This window comes from Diabrotica virgifera, chromosome 8 (genome assembly GCF_917563875.1).
Source record: "Diabrotica virgifera virgifera chromosome 8, PGI_DIABVI_V3a".
Lineage (NCBI taxonomy): Eukaryota > Metazoa > Arthropoda > Insecta > Coleoptera > Chrysomelidae > Diabrotica > Diabrotica virgifera.
Window position 1 is genome coordinate 141252236 of NC_065450.1, and position 22761 is coordinate 141274996.

The 22761-nt window shown below is 32.7% G+C and overlaps 1 protein-coding gene across 1 annotated transcript in view; it reads right to left on the reverse strand.

Annotated features, from left to right (window-relative positions):
- Positions 1 to 22761, reverse strand: part of LOC126889812 (protein disulfide-isomerase TMX3-like) — a 107596-nt gene that overhangs the window by 73460 nt on the left and 11375 nt on the right. The window contains exons 2-3 of the mRNA XM_050658475.1: positions 12070 to 12325; positions 421 to 737 (exon numbers count right to left, since the gene is read on the reverse strand). Of these exons, the coding sequence (XP_050514432.1) occupies positions 421 to 737; positions 12070 to 12325 (573 nt within the window). The remainder of the gene's footprint in view (positions 1 to 420; positions 738 to 12069; positions 12326 to 22761) is intronic.

The window sequence follows — 22761 nt, forward strand, 5'->3', positions numbered from 1 at the left end:
AAAGGGGCGATGAAAATTTTATTATTAAATCTGTAAATCTAAACAAAGTCAGCAAATTTGTCCATTGTTATTATAATTTAGTTTACTACAGCCTAAAATATCTAGGGAAACTTTTTCTTTAAATTTAAACAAATTTTAAGGGTTAAAAAAAATAAAATTTTCAGTGATCTGTAAATAGGACGGTGGCCTATAATGGGTTAATTACCCACAAGCAGCTACTGCTCTGATGCTATTCAATAGTGTACAGTTGTACAGTTTTTTTGTTTTTAATAATAATGGACTAGGTGTCAATCAGCCAGTCACAACATGACTAATAAATCAAGTTTAAAAGTTTAAAGACTGTAAAGTCCATAAAATATCAATTAAAATTTGCTTCTTAATATGGTTAAGTAAAAAAATTCAAAAAATAAATCTACATACCTTTAAAGAAATGTGCTTTACTGTCTTTATATACATAAATTGAGGGTGTATTAGTGGCATCTCCAGCATTTTCATTGAAGGCAAAAAATTGCGAATGGGCTCTGAATCGTTTAGATACATCATAAAATATATTCCACAACTCCCCTTTCAGGGCTCCATTATACATGAAAAATACATCACCGGAACTCTTAACCTTAGACAGATCATTCGAGGAACTTATAATATGAACAGGTGGTCCTGCCATCCTAAGAGCAAACTGAACAATATCATCTTTGTTTCTATCTCCACTAAATGTTACATCACTCTTTGGAGAAATACTGAAAGAAAAATGTCATTAACATAGTCGTAGAGATATAAATTATTTAATAATATTTAATATTAATGTAATAAAGCCAAAAATATTTTCATATTCATTGTTTCATTATTATCTAAAATAACATTTAATATACCATATACCTAATTTTTTTCACATCATAACTAAATTTTTCATGCAGCAACACCGCATTCGGTAGTGGTAGACTTCAATGCCCAAATAGGGAAAGAACAATACACTGAAACTGTAGCAGGAAGATACACAATATACGAAAGGACAAATGACAATGGGCAACGATTATGCAACCTAGCAACAAGAACAGATATGGTCATAACCAGTACAAAGTTTCCACATCATGACAGACACAAAATAACAGGGATATCACCAGACCAGCAAACTAAATCTCAGATAGACCATATTTTGATTAACAGTAGGAGATAATCATCAATTAAGGATGTTAAGCTCTTACAGAGGAGTCTGTGCTGATTCAGATCATTGAGTGGTACTGGCAAAATAAAACAAAAAACAGCAAGAGCAAAAATAAAAGCAAACAAACGAAATGGAACACTGAAGAACTAAAAGAAGAGCAAGTAAAAAGGAAATATCAGGAAGAACCGGAAAAATATCTAACAATGGATGACAATCAAGAATGTGTTGATGTGAAACGGGAGTGGAGCTGCATAAAGGAAGCCATACAGGAAGCAGCAGAAAAAACAATTGGTAAAAGGAAGAAGGAGAAGAAAAAAAAATTGTACAATATCGAATGCCAAAAAAATATGGAAAGAAAAGTGGAAGCGAGATTAAAATGGGCAAGAACAAACACGGCAGAAGACAGAGAAAACTACGAATTACTGAGAAAAGAGGGGAAAAAATAAACAGAAAAGAAAAACGACAACATGGATACATCTAAAGATTCAAGACATAGAGAACGAAAAATACAACAGAAATTCAAAAAAAATTCTATAATAAAATAAAAGAACATTCAAAGATAAACTAAAAGGAATAAAAGACAAACAAGGAAAAAATGTAGAGGAAGAGAAAGAATATAAAGAAATATGGACAAATAAATTTACAGAATTAGAAGAAGAGGATGAAGAAGAAACTATTACACAGGAACCATCATGAGAAAAAGTAAGACATTATGATGAATGGGAATAATGGAAAGGCACCTGCCTGGGAAGGACGGAATAAATCTAGAACTAATAAAATACGGAAGGGATATGTTACATGAAAAAATACACGAATTGTTTAAGAAAATATGGAAAGAGGAGACAATGCCGAAGGACGGAATAAATCTAAAACTAATAAAATACGGAGGGGATATGTTACATGAAAAAATACACGAATTGCTTAATAGCCACTTTACACGATGCAAGTAATTGCGCAATTAATTGCACAATTTCTTGCGCAAGAACTTGTGCAATAAGTTGCAACTAACTTTCTGCAATAAAGTGATTATACGGTGCAAGCAATTGCATAAACTGACATGAAATAGACAGAAACTTTGACAAAATAGCATAAATTTTAGGTTATGTCGTTTTTATAAATTAAATGTAATTTTTTGAGTAGAGTTATCAGATATTAGATAAAAATGTTAGATTATAATTTGAGAAAATTATAATAATCCACAGAGAACGGCAATTCTCACCAGTGGCGCACAACACCCCTACAAGCGACACTATATATACACGAAATTTTCGATTTTCTAAACCTGACTGAATTGAAAATTGGGCCAAATCCCATCTTAAAGTTTAGGAAAAGACTCGTCCATCTATATGTTACTTCTCCATTTTGGTCCAAGGGTGTGGATTTTACGGCCCTTCCCATTTAAAGCCTGTTTTTCGTTCTCGTCCCCAAAACTCCCAAAAATTTCAAAAATTTAAGCCCGACCTTTGCGGCTTCTGATAGCATAGATCATTACCTTTCAAACGCATGTTTAATTTTGAAAATCGGTTATACCATTCAAAAGTTATCGAGCTCAGAAATATGACTCAATTTTTATTTAAAAAATGGAAAATGTTTGTGGATATGTATGTTTGTATGTATGTGTGTGGAAAAGTTAAACCGATCTGAATTTTTTTTTCTGTGTTTCAAGAGGGTGTGAGGGCCGATTCAGAACCGGTCTAATTTTTGACTTCTGACTACCCGTAAGTTAGCTAGAGGACTAGGTAAATACAAAATAGCATATTTTTTGGGCGTATATATCTTAGGTTCAAGGAAAAACAGGAAAACCGCAAATACACCAAATCAATAGGGTTGAGTTAAGCTTTCAAATGGCGCCTAAGCGATCAAGCTGAGACATACGCAGTGCTCACCATAGTAAAAAAACTGAAAAATTAAACTTTGAAAATTTTGGTTTTTCGACAATTACTCAAAATTTCAACTTACGAATTTCGCCAATAACTGAGCGTTTGTAGAAGGACTCAGGACGCGTCTAACGGTGTATACCTTATATCTGGAAAAATTCGAATTTTTAAGTTATAGGCTTCATAAGTATGATCAAATCTATTTCTTATGGGAAAAAACGGTTTTTCAAGCTCAATAATTCCTGTAATACGTTCAGTTATCATACTCGATCTTGGATGCATCAGATACTACTTGTCAATACGTTTCAAATTCATGTTTAGTGATCAACATCAGGTAAGTCGTTCAGAAGTTATAGAGCTCCAAAAGTGTAATTAGTCCAGGAACTGAAATTTTTCACTTCGCAATTTTTACAGAATGGATCGATTTGCTTAAAAATTTGACAATAAGTAGTGGATAGTCCAAGGATCAAAATCTATATGATGCCGAAAGACGCTTTTACCATGGGGTGGTTGCCACCTCATCTCGAGGGTGGAAATTTTTTTTTATATTTTGACCGCAAATGCTGGTAAAAATATTAATTACAGTAGAGCGTCGATAATCCGAACTAATTGGTACAGGGGTAGTTCGGATTATCAAATTGTTCGGATTATCGAACATATGTTCAAAATACATACAAAGCTCATAAACATAGTGCATGTACATATGTACATACGTTTTAGTTACAAGGAATAAAATACCTGCATAATAAACATAGTATTTCTGCATAAACAAAACAAAAATCCGTGGTCATATTTTCTCCCATATTGTCATATTAAATCCAAAAATTCGGTCCGCGATCATATTTTTTAATTTTATATTTTTTGCGTTCGGATTAGCGATCGTTCGGATTATCGACGCTCTACTGTATAAGCAAAAAATGTTCACTATACATTTTTTTGATAAAATTAATAGTTTTCGATTTATTAGTTATCGAAGCTGTTAGTTTTATATCGGAAAGATTACCAGATAGCGGCAGTTCTCGCCAGTGGCGCAGAAATACACCCCCTACACGCGACACTATTATACAGGGTGTAACGAAAATACAGGTCATAAATTAAATCACATATTCTTAGACCAAAAATAGTTCGAATGAACCTAATTTACCTTAGTACAAATGTGCAGATAAAAAAAGTTACAGCCCTTTGAAGTTACAAAACGAAAATCGATTTTTTTGAATATATCGAAAACTATTAGAGATTTTTTATTGAAAATGGACATGTGGCATTCTTATAGCAGGATCATCTTAAAAAAAGAATTATAGTGAAATTTGTGCACCCCATAAAAATTTTATGGGGTTTTGTTCCCTTAAACCCCCCAAACTTTTGTGTACGTTCCAATTAAATTATTATTGTGGTACCCTTAGTTAAACTGAATATTTCTTAAACTTTTTTGCCTCCTAGTATTTTTTCGATAAGGTAGTTTTTATCGAGTTGCGGCTTCTTCTTTAATATGTTTACATAAAAATTCTATGGGGGTTTTGTTCCTTTAAACCCCCCAAATGTTTGTGTATGTTCCAATTAAACTTTTACTGTGGTACCATTAGTTAAACACAGTATTTTTAAAACTTTTTTGCCTCTTTATATTTTTTCGAGAAGGCACGTTTTATCGAGATATTACTTCTTTTTTAATACGGTTCAAAATATACCTAAAAATGTAAATCATAAATAAATTTTCATATTATTACCAAGTCTCCATAATCGTACTTAGCCATATACAAATATGTGGTGGATTTGACAAATATTCAAAATATCTCGATAAAAACTGACTTTTCGAAAAAGTACTAAGAGGCAAAAAAGTTTTTAAAATATTGTGTTTAACTGACGGTACTACAATTATAATTAAATTGGAACGTACACAAAAGTTTGGGGGGGTTTAAAGGAACAAAACCCCCATAAAATTTTTATGGGGTGCCCAAATTTCACTATAATTTTTTCTTAGGATACTACTACCATAAGAATGCCACAGGTCTATTTTCAATAAAAGATCTCTAATAGTTTTCGATATATTGGAAAAAATCGATTTTCATTTTGTAACTTCAAAGGGCTGTAACTTTTTTTATGTGCAGATTTGTACTAAGGTAAATTAGGTTCAATCGAACTATTTTTGGTCCCAGAATATGTGATTAAATTTATGACCTGTATTTTTGTTACACCCTGTATATACGAAATTTTCAATTTTCTAAATCTGACTGAATTGAAAATTTTGCCAACTCCCATCTTCAAGTTCAGAAAAAGACTCACCCATTCATATCTCAACCATCCATTTTGGTCCAAGGGTGTCGATTTTACGGCCCTTCCTGTTTAGGGTCTGTTTTTCGTTCTGGTCCCCAAAACTCCCAAAAACTTCGAAAATTTAAGTCCGACTTTTGCGGCTTCTAACAGTACTGATCATTACCTTTCCAACGTATGTCTAATTTTGAACATTACCAGAGAACGGCAGTTCTCGCCAGTGGCGCACACCCACACCACCCTACACGCGACACTATATATACACAAAATTTTCGATTTTCTAAATCTGACTGAATTGAAAATTGGGCTAACTCCCATCTTAAAGTTCAGAAAAGACTCACCCATTTATATGTCAACCATCGATTTTGGTCCAAGGGTGTAGATTTTACGGCCCTTCCTATTTAGGGTCTCTTTTTCGTTCTCGTCACCAAAACTCCCAAAAAGTTTAAAAATGTGTCCAACCTTTGCGGCTTCTAATAGAACTGATCATTACCTTTCCAACGCATGTCTAATTTTGAAAATCGGTTATACCATTCAAAAGTTATAGAGCTTAGAAATGTGACTCAATTTTTATTTAAAAAAGGGAAAATGTTTGTGGATATGTATGTATGTGTGTTTGAAAGTTAAACCGATTTGATATTTTTCTCTGTGTTTAAAGAGGGGGTCAGGGCCGATTTAGAACCGGTGTAGTTTGTTACTTTTGACCACCCATAATCCAGCTATAGGACTTGGTAGGTACAAAACAGCATATTTTTTGGGGGTATATATATTCGGACCACGAAGAGGCAGGAGAACCGCAAATACATCAAATCAATAGTGTTGACTTAAGCTTTCAAATGGTGTCTAAGCCGTCAGGATCAGACATATACACGGCTCAGTATAGCCGAAAAACTGAAAAACTAAACTTTGAAAATTTTGGTTTTTCGACAATTACTCAACATTTCAACGTACGAATTGCGCCAATAACTTAGCGTTTGTAGAAGGACTCAAGACGAATCTAACGATGTATACCTCATATCCGGGAAAATTCGAATTTTTAGGTTATAGGCTTCATAATTATGATAAAATCTATTTCCTGTGGGAAAAACGGTTTCGAAAGCTCAATAATTCCTGTAATAGCTTCAGTTATCATACTTGACCTTAGATCCATCAGATACTACTGGTTAATACGTTTCAAACTCATGTTTACTGATCAAAATCGGTTAAGCCGTTTAGAAGTTATTAAGAAACAAAAGTATAATCCAATTAACGATTATTCCCCAAATGGTTTATGTAGTTGTAGTGGTAACGACGCTAAATTTGATCTGGCAACGGGTAATCCGACTTCATTTACCGGCCATCTCAATATATTTTTTCTTCAATCTATTTCGAATAGAAAAAAATCTAGTGTACATTCGATGGACACTAGATCATTTGGGAGATAATGCAACAAATGTGACAATTTATAAAGCTTGACGTGTAATAGAGGAACATTGCATTCAACTTCATACATTTAATTTATAAATACCTTTGAAAAACTCCTGATACAAGAATAAAAAACCGCTAAACGCCGTAAAAATGAGTGGCGCATAAAATATTCCAGCTACAAAAGATCTGATATGAATGTTACGGTGGCGCGAAAATGGATTTTCATTTGATGCAAAACAAAATTTTAGTTTTATTTTAAAATATTTTTCCATTATTTTTGCTAAATTTGAAGTAAACGCGCCACAAAAGAGTTTCAAAATTCAAACTGTATCAAAGTTACTCTTTTGTGGCGCGTTTACTTCAAATTTATCAAATATTATTGAAAAATATTTTAAAATAAAACTAAAATTTTGTTTTGCATCAAATGAAAATCCATTTTCGCGCCACGTAACATTCATATCAGATCTTTTGTAGCTTGAATATTTTATGCGCCACTCATTTTTACGGCGTTTAGCGGTTTTTTATTCTTGTATGTATTATAACAAAATCAATTAATACCTAATGCAAGTATACCTATTTATTCATTTAAAAGGGAAACAAGTTTTAAGAAATACAAATAGAAAATAGTTTTTTTAATCCCTATGCTCATAATTAAAGTTATCCACCAGAATGTTATCTGTGCAGCGTGAAATTGGTAAAAAGTTCTCTAGTTTTGTTAAAAAAATTGTTTAGTTTGAAATTTAGGATGACAGAATGTCAATGTAGTAAAAACAAACAGTGTAGCCTTAAAAGTCACTAAAAATATGACCAAATTACAGAAAAAATTGCATGAAAAATAGAACATGTTCTATTTAGCTGCAACTTCTTGCAGCAAGAAATTGCTGCAAGAAGTTGCAGCTTTTCTGTGCAATTTTCGTATGACACGATGCAATTTCTATTGCTGCAAGAAATTGTGCAATTAGTTGCATCGTGTAAAGTGGCTATAAGAAAATATGGAAGGAGGAGACAATTTCGAAGGACGGAATAAATCTAAAACTAATGAAATACGGAGGGTACATGTTACATAAAAAAATTCACAAATTGCTTAAGAAAATATGGAAAGAGGAGACAATGCCGAACGAGTGGAAAATTGGACGAATTAAAACGATCCATAAAAAATAAGGCCAGCATGAGTGCAAGAACTACAGAAGTATTACACTATTGAACGGTGCCTATTCGCGGTGTGCAAGTACTTGGAAGGGAAACGAGAAACGACTGTGCGCGAGTCGCGGAGAAATATTGCAACTATCTTAAATAATTCATATTGTCAATTGAAATTGTCAAATTGACGTATATTTCATACCTTCTGTCATTGAAGCAGAAAAATTATATATTGCTCCAAAATATTGATATGATATGCAATTATTATATAAAGGTAAATTTAATTAATTGTATTTTGCTTGCAGTACTGCATTTTAATAACTAATTTTATTTACTACATACAATTGTTTATGTTTGCATAACATAACCTGCATCTTATTTTTTCTTCTTATTATTTTTTTGGACTATGGCCTTGACAATTATCCAGCAACCAGGACTAATATAATTGGCCAATATAATTAAAAGTGCGAATAAAAGTACAGAGCGTAGAAATAGAAGTCGCTTTGCCGAACTTGCACGGTCCCAATAAAATATTATCGTCAACAATACAAAAAAGATTAAGAGGATAGGTACGTATTTTCGGCTGCAATGCTATTCAAATGGGGATTCATTTTTTTCGAATCCTGAGAAAACTAATAAGTATTTTTGAAAAATTTAAACGCAGAATGAAAGATTACGTTATTATCGAGGGCCGAAAGTCCCTGAGAATTTCTATAATGTTTATTTTAATAAGTTACAGGGGTGAAAAACTAAGAGAAAATTTAGAGTGATTTTTAATTTCAAATATATCATTCAAAATAAACTTTTTATTTATTCTAAGGGACTTTCGGCCCTCGGTAATAATTTAGTCTTTCATTCTGTGTTTAAATTTTTCAAAAATATTTATTGGTTTTTTCAGGATTCGAAAAAAATGAACACAATGCCGTGGTAATATTTTCCAAATCTATCTTTGTCTTACAACGCACTCAGCCGAATATAATATTGTCAGCATATATTGTCAGTTAGACACTGACAATCAGTGACAATTTTAAATATTTGACATTGCATCGGGAATATGTTGAGTTATTGATTAAATATTATTGATATATAATGTATTTGATAAATAATTGATTTAAGACGTGAACTTAGTAAAAAGTTATTTACTGTGTATTATTTGTGGAAGATCCAAGCAGAGAATACATCAGGATAATATATTCTGTAATCCAAGTATTTTGTTGCTAAAGATGTTCAAAATTGTAAGCGTTCCATAACAATATATTATTAAAAAATCACTTTTCCTCTTTTCTTGATTGAGTATTAGTCTTTGTTGTACAAATAAATTATTACAATCACTGAATACATAGTTAGTTAAAAAATTATCACATTTAATAATTGAATTAATAATTTGCAATTATAAAAATAACAATTATCCAAGAACATTCAAAACCCATCTCTTTAAATTAATGATGACATTTTCAAGTAGAATGACATTCTAGTAATGTTTACATATCCATACAAGTGTGAATTTTACTACACGTAATTTGCCGTGTAAAGACAGAAAAAGTAGAGATACACGTAAAATATTTGCGAATTATGTACCCATAGCCTTAACGGATGAAACAAAAAATATCATAGGACAATACCAATACCAACGCGGTTTCATAAAAGGCAGATCAACAAAAGATGCAATACATGTCATTAAACAAATCATGGAAAAACACACGAACATCAACATCAAATAGAAATATTATTTACAGACTTTGAACACGCTTTTGACTCAATAAAGAGAAAGGAAATAGCGAGAGCCCTAAAATATCAAGGACTAGGTAAAAAACTAAGAAACCTAATAAAAATGTCAATGAACAAATCAAAAGTCAGTATTCTAACACAAAAAGGGGACACGGAAGAATTCGAAATAAATAAAGGGGTGAGACAAGGTCACCCCTTTATTTATTTAAAGACGCACTGTCAGCAACACTATTTAACCTGCAGTAGATTTTGCGTTAAAAAAGATCCACAAGGAAAACCTAAGAGCATCAGGTTACCAACTAATCGCATATGCAGATGATATAGCGATACAGTAAAACCCCGCAAATCCGAACCCCGCTAATCCGAACGTTCGGCAAATCCGAACCAACGGAAAGTAAAAAAATTCAAGACAAAAACTTAAAAATATATTTATTATACAGAGTAAAACCAGAAAATTGAACAATCTAGGATTAATAGGTTTTGACATTTAAAATTTCTTAAAAATGAATACGTACTTGATACGCAGTGCTTATAAAGGTTAAACATAAACATATACTTAACGTCGGTTCTCTTGTAGGCCAAACTTGATTCCAAAAATACTGTCCATACTCTTGCGAGAACGTCTGCAGTCTTAAGGAGCATACTTAAAGAAGTCGGTCGTTTTCTATTGACGCATGGTACATTTACGCATAAACATTACATCATCAAGTATATTCAAATGGGAAATAAGCCACAATTTTACCTAAAAATGATTTTATTAACGTTTCGACGCCCAAGTCGGGTGTCGTTGTCAAAATATAAAATAATACTAAATAAACAAAAATGTTGTTGCTTAGTAAAAAATTCTTCTAATAATTTATTTAATCTGACTCATCAATATTGGCAATATCATTTTAAAGTCGTCTACTTTGAAATGTATAATACGTGTCTGAATTGCCGATATAAATGAGTCAGATTAAATAAATTATTAGAAGAATTTTTTACTAAGCAACAACATTTTTGTTTATTTAGTATTATTTTATATTTTGACAACGACACCCGACTTGGGCGTCGAAACGTTAATAAAATCATTTTTAGGTAAAATTGTGGCTTATTTCCCATTTGAATATACTTGATTATAAAAATGCCACAAGAAAATAGCTTCAGAACAACAAACATTACATCAACCGGTAACGCAGCAGAGTTCTGCTCCAAATAAAATAGAGCCGCTCCCAGAGCTTTAGTGGCATCTGCGTGTCACACTCGATATGGCAGGGAAACAACTTCCTCACTTTCTTCATCTTCATTAGGGTTGCCTTGAGGTTGAACCAAGTCTACAATGTCTTCATCCGTAAATTCTTATTGTCCATTGTCGTCAGCTTCAATCCACTCTGTAATTGCAATTTCTTCTTCGTTTTCTCATCCTGTTGTACTACTTCTTCAAATTGAAAATCTAGCCACTGAGTTAGCGCCTAATAACAAACAATGACACTGGCTCTACATCAGTGACATCATTCTGAGATGGGTGGAAGAGAAGAGAGCGAGACAAGTGCAGCGATTCAAAATCAACGACAACGAAAACTTTGAATTATTAGTTAGGCTAACTTTCGGATAATCCAAATTTTTCGGAATCCGAACAGGCGGTCCCCCTAATTAGTTCGGATTTGTGGGGTTCTACTGTAGTAACAAAAACGAGAAAAATCATGAAAAAATAAAGATTGAAGAAGAGGGGAAGAAGATGGTACTAAAAATTAATGAGAAGAAAACAAAACTAATGAGACTTGGAAAAGGAGAACAAAACAGAAAGATAAGGATAGGAAATAAAAAAATCGAAGATATACAAAAACTTAAATACCTAGGCGTTATGATAAACAACTAAGGGGAAAGAAAAACGGAGATCGAAGGAAGAATAACTGCGACAAACCGGGTATACCAAACAAATATCGTAAAACACTACTAAAGAGTAAAATATTGACCAAACAAACAAAAATGAATATTTATAAAACAATAATAAGACCAATAACAATGTATGCGGCAGAAATGATGACTATGACAAAAAAAGAAGAAGAGAAATTAAGGATAAATGAACGAAAGATGATAAGAACAATACGGGGTCCAGTGAGAATCGAAGAACAAGAGTATAGAAGGAGAATGAATAAAGAAATTTTAGAAGACTTAAATGGAGAAGATATAATAAAGAAAGCAGAATCCAGTATCAAAAGCTATGATATGGCAACCAGGAGAAAAAAGGAGATGTTGTTGACTCAGATCGAAATGGTTAGCTGAAGTAGAGGAGGACCTCAGCAGGGCAGGAATTACAAAATGGAAAGAGAAGATGATAGACTGGAAGAAATGGAGACATATTAGTGAACAAATATATTGATGATGGGGACTGATCCACTTCCTTTTTTATTTACACATTGATGGCCAGCTACTTCTCCCTTGTCATACTGTACATTCCTCAAAACAATTCTGATGTAATGTAATAAATTTTTAATAAGTACTTACAACTTGATTGTTGGATATCCACGGATACCAAATTCGGTAGCAATGGCTGGATAATGACTGCAATCTACTCGGCCAACTCGAATATTTGAGTCATCAAGTGCTTCACTCACTTCAGCCCATACAGGCTCCAATCTTTGGCAATGTCCACACCAAGGAGCATAAAATTTGATCAACCAATCTCCACCATTGTTCCGTAATTCAGAAAAGTTGTTACCTAATTCCAGAATGAAGGAGGAACAGCATGTTGCACATAATCCTGAAAATACGTTATATTTTAGGAATAATAATTATATGGGCCATTCCACGAACATACGCCTGTTTTGGATTAATTCGACAACGAATAGTTTACTGTGCAACATATGAAGTACGAAATAAATGGCGCTAATAATTATTCCAATAAACAACAATGTAATTTGCAATTTACTTTCGTTCTTCTTATTTTGCACAGTAAAATATTCGTTGTCGAAGTAATCCAAAACAGGCGTATGTTCGTGGAATAGGGTATACACCTATATTTCTATTTAATCGTTGTAAATATTCATCTCTATTTTCTTTATTATTCTCTGTGCTACGCCAAATTAATGTGAATGATCTTTTATGATGAGCCAAATGGACTCATATATTCATCTTTGTGTCTGCATAGCATTGTTCCGCCAATGACTAAATATGCTAAAAAGGATAACAGCCCTAGCAAGCATGTAAAGGGATTTAATTAAGCATCCAGAAACTAAGAGTTAATTAAGTCATTAGCAAATTAAGTTTTAAATCTAAAATCCTTTTTAATAAAAATAGACGAAGTATTACTCAATGCGAATGTTTGTATTTGCTTGTATTAAATTACGTGACATTGAATATTTACGTAACTAGCACACGCACCGCTGGTCGACCTAGAGAAAGTGCAAGGTAAAGGTAATCATAAAGTTTGTTATTGTATTGAGAATCATGTAGTAAAACCGAATGCATATAAACAAATAGACATTAGATATATACTTAAACGGGCTCCACACTCTCGGCGAAGTTACTTCGCCAAAGTTGACCGAAGTACCCTCTCTTTTTTTTGAGGAGGTGGTAAATATTCTAAATACCGTACCTAGCCGTGTCCACTTAAGGATGGCTAAGCGTGTGTTGGATTCAGAGAGGAAGAGTTTACCCCATGCATTTCCCCCTAAGAAGTCCTGCCTACGGGCACCCTCTGGCTAACTGCCTACCAACTAAAGTCCACCCCCTTCTCCCCCGGTGCCCACGGTACAAATTCCTTGGCGGATGTAACTTCGAGTGCAGCGGGACAGTCTGTCATGCCTAATACGGCTCAGATAACTTTTCCAAAAGGAGAAAAGAAAACAATGTATACAACAGGCAAATAATTATCTATATGATGTCATGCTTAAAATATACACATATTTACACATACACACATTCAAACATACATAGTACCCTCTCTACACACTCGTTCGAAGTGCGATACCGACAAAGAGCGGTGCGATACCGACAAAGATCCCTTTGACCAGACCGACAGAGAATGGAAGTAAAACGAAGTGAGGCGAAGTTACACAAGGTGGCCGTCTACACTCTCGTACTTGTTGAACCTCGATCGAAGTGCGGGCTTATACGAAAATAGCGAGAGAAGAAGTCTAAGAAAGAATTTAACAATGATCAGATGACGCAAGTGATATCATACACCAACTAATTACTCGTAACTATTTTTAATTAGTGAACAAATAAATTATACATGGTGTCCCGAAAAGATTGGCCATAAATTATAACACACATTCTGGGGTCAAAAATAGTTCGATTGAACCTAACATACCTTAGTACAATAATGTGCTCATAAAAAAAGTTACAGCCCTTTGAAGTTACAAAATAAAAATCGATCTTTTTCAATATATCGAAAACTATTAGAGATATTTTATTGAAAATTGACATGTATCATTCTTATGGCAGGGACATCTTAAAACAAAATTATAGTGAAATTTGTCCACCCCATACGGGGACTTTGTTCCCTTAGACTCCCCCCCCCCCCCTTCAAACTTTTTTGTACGTTCCAATTAATTTATTATTGTGGTAACATTAGTTAAACACAACGTTTTTAAAAGTTTTTTGCCACCTAGTATTTTTTCGATAAGCCAGTTTTTATCGAGATGCGGCTTCTTGTTCAATATATTTACATAAAAATTTTATGGGGGTTTTGTTCCTTTAAACCCCCCAAATGTTTGTGTACGTTCCAATTAAACTATTATTGTGGTACCATTAGTTAAACACACTATTTTAAAAACTTTTGCCCCCTTAGTCTTTTTTTCGTAAGTCACCTTTTATCGAGATGTAGCTTCTTTTTCAAAATGTACCTAAAAATGTAAATTATAATAGTTATTTATGAAACAGTTCGTGAAGTATGCTTTTTGAGAACGCAGGCGATTTTTAGAGCACGAGTGACAACGGAGCGAGTGCTATACATCGCCTAAGTTCGCAAAAAGTACTTCACGCTGACATTTAAAAATCCTAACTACTTTCAAACCACAAAACTGTCAAAAATGTTGTTCTAAGTCATTGCTCATATTGTCATCACCATGACAACGCAAAAGTTAAGGATATTTGATTATATGAAAGTGTGCCAAAAAACCCATTGAAAGTGTGCGAAAAAGTAAATCCCATTTAAAATACATTGTTACTTCACGCACACTTTAAACCCTTCACGCACTGCTATCTATAATGACAGCTTTCACAAACTAAAAATACATAATATGACATAGAGCAGCTAAAAACTTATACATAATATGACATAGAGTAGATAAATAAATTTTCAGATTATTAACAGGTGTCTATAATCGTACTTAACCAATATACAAATATGTGGTGGATTCGACAAATATTCAAAATGTATCTCGATAAACACTGGCTTATCGAAAAAGTACTAAGAGGCAAAAAAGTTTTAAAAACATTGTGTTTAACTAATGGTGCCACAATAATAATTTAATTTGAACGTACACAAAAGTTTGGGGGGGGGGGGGTTTAAGGGAACAAAACCCCCATAAAATTTTAACGGGGTGCACAAATTTCACTTTAATTTTTTTTTTAAGATGTTGCTGCCATAAAAATGGCACATGTCAATTTTCAATAAAAAATCTCTGAAAGTTTTTGATATATGAAAAAAAAATCGATTTTCATTTTGTAACTTCAAAGGGCTGTAACTTTTTTTTTGTGCACTATTGTATATAGGTAAGTGAGGTTAAATCAAACTATTTTTGACCCCAGAATCTGTGGTATAATTTATGACCAATCTTTTCGGGACACCCTGTATATGAGTACTTAGTGTCTTTCAGTTAATCAACCCCATCACTAGGGTAGTCGACCCTTATTTCTTTATAAGCATATTAATGTTAAAATAAGTATGTACTCATATTGAAGATATCATCAACCAAACCCATGTAGAAAGAGTGACGCACTACAACTACCTCGGCACGATAATAAATGAAGAATGGACCAACAACCAAGAGATAAGAACGCGCACCGGAAAAGATAGAATTCACCTTCAACCATATGGGGACCTTTTTCAAGAGCACAACTTTTCTCTTGGTATAAAAGTAAGAATGCTACGATGCTACATGCTACGTCTTCTCTGTCCTTTTTATGGTGTTAAATCGTGGACCTTGAACGAATATATGTGCAGAAAATTGGAAGCATTTGAGATATGGCTATATCAGAGAATTCTTAAAATCCCGTTGACTGACTGGGTCACAAATGAGGTCCTCATAAGAATAAAGAAGAACCAAGACATACTAACCACCATTAAGTCTCGAAAGTTAAAATACTTTGGACACATTATGCGAAATGAATCCAGATATGCCTTCCTACATGCCATCCTGCAATGAAAATATTTGGAAAGCGAGGCCCAGGAAGAAGAAGAATATCCTGGTTAAACAACCTCAGAGCCTGGATCAACACAACGTTTGTGCAGATTTTCCGCTCTGCTGCAGATAAAATAAAGATTGCCATGATGATCGCCAACATTCAACAAGGCGTAGGTGCCATTCAACAGAGGCACATCAAGAAGAAGAATATTGTAGATATATGATAAACAATCACTTCAGTTTTAGTTCTCGTGCGAGTCGGACGTGTCAATAGCCGGTGCTGACGAGTAAACTAAACGCTTTATTAATACGAATAATAAATATCGATAATTATTCAAATAATATATAGACTAATAACTCGCGGTTTTGTTTTCTATTTTTTAATTAAATGAGTGCGGACACGGGCGGTAAACCGCCCCCTGAACCTGATGGACCTCCCAATACCACCTTTAGTCGTCCAGATGTGGAAATGGAATCCCCTAGCAATTTTAAAGGTTTTAGTAAGGCTGAACTCAACCAAACTGTAAGTACTTCCGATCCTATTAAAAATAAAGATGACAAACAAAAAGAAATTTTTAAGTATACCATTAATGATCTTGGCCCGTATCATATATAATATGTTGAAAATAAGGATAGCTATTTTAAAGGCAAACTTAATGAATTAAAAATTGGTGATATTATTCTTACAAAATTCCCAGAATTAGATAATAAAATCAAATTTAAAAATTCTAAAAACGCTAATTACCTTATCGACAACAAAAACGATCCGGTTTTTGTTAAAAACAATTTGGAGGTTTATATACCTAAATTTATTATTATTAGACAAGGTGTTATACGGGATGTCTCACCGGAATTCTCCGATGAATATCTTAAAAATAAAATTAAAAAATACGAAATAAATTCTAATTTTAAGGTAGTAAACGTTTCTAGAATAAATAGAAAAACGGTTACCGATGATAAAATAAATTATGCTCCTACTAGATCTTGTGTAGTTAGTTTTAAAACACCAGTACTTCCAAAATACGTCACTATAAATAAGGTGTTGAAAGAAATTGAACCATATCAACAAAAGGTACTACTTTGTTTCAACTGTTTGCGCTACGGCCACCAGAGGAAGCAATGTAGGAGTACCCCCGTTGTAACAATTGCCAGAAAGGCCACAATACAAGAGTGCCAGGAAACAACAATAACTCCAAAATGTTTTAGTTGTATGGGAGACCACTTCACAACAAATATTAAGTCATGTCCAGAATTTAAAAGACAGAAATTAATTAAAGAATGCATGACTACTAGTAATATCAATTATCATGATGCCAACAAACAAATTCCCCGCAAATCTTATGCAGACGTAACATCAAATAATATTATTAAAGATTCTCATCAACAAAATTTGCCTTCTTCTAATTACCCTCTTGTTAATCAAAGTGTAAATAGTTCTTCTGTTACCCGTCCATCCACTTTTTCGGCCAATAGTAATCATAATAAATATACAGTCGTCAAATCTTCTAAAGGTCGCAAAAGGCAGAGACCAAATAGTCCTGTCTTAACACAGTCAGATCCAGAATACACATTTAACTTTAGACAATCAGGAACTAATGTTCCAATTAAAAATAGTCCTTCATATAAAAATAATTTAAGTTCAAATGCTCACACGCTACAAACAGAGTCAAACTCTGATATTTTAGATATAATTTTTACTATTGTTACCGAACTTTATAAAAATTTTAGGGAAACTAATAATCCCAATGATACGAAACAAGACTTACAACAAATATTAATTAGTAAACAATTATTAAACATGCACAATATACCAACTATTTCGTCGTCTTCTCAGCTATAAACAAACAACATTTTACAGTGGAACTGCAGATCTGCAGTAGCCAATAAAGAAAACTTAGAATATCTCTTAAATACAACAGAAACTACCATAGCAGCTTTGTCAGAGACCTGGTTCAAACAGGAAAAGTTTTATAACTTCCAAGGTTATAATATTGTTCGGTCAGATCGTATGGATGGTTACGGTGGGGTAGCCATACTAGTAAAATCCAATAGATTATTTTTAGAAGTCGTAGTACAGAAACCATCGGAAATGATGTGTACATGCATCGAAGTGAAACTTCTACCTAATAACAAAGCACTGTACATATTGTCAATATACATTAAACCAAAGACTCGGATAGAATTAAGAGAATGGATACATTTTTTCGAAAACCTATCACGACCTTTTATAATTGCTGGAGATTTCAACGCTCATCATCTTTCTTGGGGTTGTGAATTTAATGATGTCTATGGTGTTTCTTTGCTCAATGCTATTAACCACGTTTCGTTGTCAAAATACAACCCGATTTGGGCTTCGACACGTTAATAAAATCATTTTTTTGGTAAAATTGTGGCTTATTTCCCATTAAAAATAGTTGATTATAAATAAAAAATAAGTCTGGCTTATTGGTTTATGCCAAAGCCATTTACAAATAAAAAAAAGTGATAAACAATCAAAAAGTGAATCCCAATTTGGTGAACTGGGTTTATGATTACAGGGTCTCAGTGTCTACTTCTCTGACTCTGATTGTTATTTTTTTATTAGGACCTTTCTAACAAATTTCAATTTAAACTTTCTTCTTTAGAGCACTTGTAAATATCAGTTTTTGTCAACAGACATAGACCCATTTTTTCAACATATTATTGTAATGAGTGTGTTTACGCATTAGATATCAGACTGGTGACTAATCCTCGACAAGTATAGATGTATCAATTGTTGATTCAGCAGATACTGGCCTGTTGACCAAATGCGGTAAACCTCTCAAGTGTATTGTGTGAGTATGCATTACCGACAATTCATCTGTTTTCAAATCATTTATTGCTGTCACTGAGTTTTCTTTGTGGCATAGAGAAACAGGTCTAAGCCTACATCAATTTGACAGTATGTATAGGTACAAGGATTTCTGTTCATCTTTAGACCATTAAAAACTTCAGAAAAGATATCATGTATATTTAAGTTTTTACCTTTTTTGTACATATTATCGTTTTTTGTTTTACCGTTTATACCTTCACTGTGCACAAGAAAATAAAGAAAAAAATAACAGACAGATACATAAAGAGATAATAAATAATAATAATAATAACTAAATAATTAGAGGGCAGAGGGACTGAGGAGAAACTTAATCTTTAAAAATGATGACTGTAATGTTGGAATCAATACTGCAATTGATTTGTTACTTCCAAAAATTTTCACCACACTACCATATCTTTGGAGTTTATTTTTGCTGATTTTTGTCCCTTAGCTTACAGTTGTTCTGTCATGATTTTAAAAATACTGATTACAATGTTATCAACAACTACTTAGTACCAATATTATGGCAGTAAATTCTGTGTAATCTTGATATAAACAGAAGTGTTGAATCTTTTTATAAAATTTTATATAATGTTATTGACATGTTTGTAGGTACCCATAAAAAATTATAGGTCTCCTGAATTCCCTCGATGGTTTTCTCCAGATTTGAGAAAATTAATTGTAGCTAAGAAAGTGGCTCATGCTAAATTCAAACATACACTGTGTGTTGACGATTACATTGAATTTTCTGGTTTTGATGGTTGGAAAAATTTGACAAGGTTTTATCATGATTCTTATATTTCTCAGAGTGACTCTGTGATTATATCAAACTCTAAGAGCTTCCAGAATCATGTTAATTCATTACTACGAAAAGGTCACGGTATTCCTAATAAATTGTTTTTCAATGTTAATGCGGCAGAGACCCATATTGATATTACCAACTTATTTGCAAGGAACTTTTCGGAGGTTTAGAGTAATATAGATTTAAAAATTGAAGACCATTTACCAACAGGACATTGTTTCACCTTTTGAGAAGAAGGTTCAGGTTGATGTCATATGCAGTAAGTGCCACCCTACTAGATACATAGGAACATTGAGCTATTAAAATCCTGGACCCTTCATTTGTTGCAATGTTTATTGTTATGTTTAGTGACGTTTTAGTCCATGTGGTGAGACCGCTCCCGTCTGAAAACAATTTATGATTCGATTTCTTTGTGGATTCATATTCAAAAATGTCCTCTTTAAACAAATCTGAAGGGTGCCGGGCGGAATTTTTGGGCAGAAATTGTTTAAACAATTTTTTTAAACAAATACAAAAGATCACGTTTTTTTGGTCTGGAACATATATTTATAGGTTTTTTGAGTTGTTCTAGACAAGAAAGGTATCTTGTAATTTTTCTTAGAAATTGATAGTTTTCGAGTTATAGGCGATTTAAAATCTGAAAAATCCGAAAATACGCATTTTCGAGGATTAAAAACTCATATTTAAATTAGCATTTTTGAGGTTGCCAGATACTTAAATTGAAGAATAAACATTCATCTTCAAGATTCTGAAGAGTGATAGCGTCTAACCTTAATTTATACCGTTGTTTTCTAATTGTAAAATCTGCGTGTTTATCCGATTTTTTTGCCGGTGCGGTGAGCTCTATTTCAAAAATCTCCTATTTTCCTCCGAAAAATATTTTTTATGGATTCTTTGGGATATTCTAAATAAAATAAGTTTCTTCACATTTTTCTCAAAAGTTAATAGTTTTAAAGTTATAAACGATTTAAAATCCGAAAAATGCCAAAAAATGCATTTTTGGATTTTAAATCGCTTATAACTTTAAAATTATTAACTTTTGAGAAAAATGTCAAGAAACTTATTTTATTTAGAATATCCCAAAAAATCTAGAAAAAATATTTTTCGGAGGAAAATAGGAGATTTTTGAAATGGAGCTCGCCGCACCGGCAAAAAAAATCGGATAAACACGCATATTTAACAATTAAAAATCAACGGTATAAATTAAGGTTAGACGCGATCACTCTTCGGAATCTTGAAGCTGAATGTTTAGTCTTCAATTTAAGTATCTGGTAACCTTAAAAATACTAATGTAAATATGAGTTTTTAGGCCTCGAAAACGCGTATTTTCGCATTTTTCAGATTTTAAATCGCTTATAACTCGAAAACTATCAATTTTTGAGAAAATTTACAAGATACCTTTCTTGTTTAGAATGACCTACAAAACTTAAAAATATATGTTCCGGACCAAAAAAACGTGATCTTTTGTATTTGTTTAAAAAATCGTTTAAACAATTTCTGCCCAAAAATTCCGCCCGGCACCCTTCAGATTTGTTTAAAGGAGACATTTTTGAATAGGAATCCACAAACAAACCGAATCAGAAATTTTTCCAGACGGGAGCGGTCTCACCACATGGACTATTTAGAACATCAGAAAATGTATAGAAACGTAGATAGAAACTGAACATTAACATAGAAAGTTGGCAAATAATAGATCAGCTGTTCAGCTGTATTAAATACAGCTGATCTAATTTTAACGTTTATACACTGACCGGCAAAAAAAGTAGCCACCCTATAAATTTCCGAAAATAAAAATTAATTGGAAGTTTTATGCACTGTTTTATATTGTATACTCAACATCTTACATTTTTAAAACAAACAAGCTGAAAATGCGAGCATTATCATAACGAAAACTTTGTATATTTACGTATTTTAATTCATAATATAGAAAACTGCTATTATGAAAAGTACACTCACCGGCACAAAATTCCGCCACCCAAAATTGTTGATTAAGTTCGACAATTTATAACTTTATTATTTGTGTTCCGATTTTCAAGATTCTTGCACCAGTTTGTAGGTACATGTATTGACATCGTTTGGTATTATACCGGTAACAAAGAAGTTTGCTTTTACTTTTAACTTTAAAAAATTCTGTGAAAAAATGGAATAGCTGATTTTGTTTCATAGGTAGTCCTGTCATATTATCCCGGAGGCATCACTAAAATTTTATTTTTTGAATTATCTGAATATTTCTTTTTTTTGTAAGAGCTGTACCATTTTTTGTCAATAAAAACACTGATTGACTCATAAAATAGAGGTTAGATTAATAAGATTAGAATGGCCCTCAGGCAGCCCAGATCTCAATCCTATTGAGCATTTATGGGATAAATTAAAAAAAGCTATTCGCCGTCATCCTAGGCTTCCAGAAAATTTGGTACAGTTATGTCCTGGTAGAGGAATATCGGGCTATTCCCCAGGCAAGGATAACACATCTTCATTCGATGCTAAACACATTGCGATCAGTTGTTGCTGCAAGAGGTGGACATACCCACTATTGAATATTTTTGTGTTGTTGTTAATTTTGTTTTGTTAATTTTAGTGCGTTTGACATGTTTAATAAAATAAACCTTCAAAGCAGTATTTTTATTTACAGCTCTTACAAGAAAAAAGATATTCCGATAATTCAAAATACAAAACCTTAGTAATACCTCCAGGATAATACAAAAGGAGTATGAAACAAAATCAGCCCTCCAATTTTTCCACAGATTTTTTTAAAGTTAGGAGAAAAAAACGACGCTTCCATTCTCCCCCGTATAATTCCATCTAAGCAAGAATTTTTTGTTACCGGAATATTAATAAACGACATCAATACATGTACCTACAAACTGATGCAAGAATCTTGAAAATCGGAGTACAAATAATAAAGTTATAAATTGTCAAACTTAATCAAAAATTTTGGGTGGCGGAATTTTGTGCCGGTGAGTGTAGTTTAGAATTAATAATTGTTTTAATGTGCAATTATATCATTCTAATTTAAATGTTATGAACTATAAGGGTAGTTTACTCTTGATCGAAATTCATATTTTTTATATACCTCGTATAAAATTAATAAAATTTTATATATTATGATGGCTGCATCATAAATCTTAGAAAATGAAGAGCTTTTTATGAAGAATAACTTTTCTTCGTCAAATTAAAAATAAAAGAGTTATAAATGAAAATGTTGTTGGTATCCA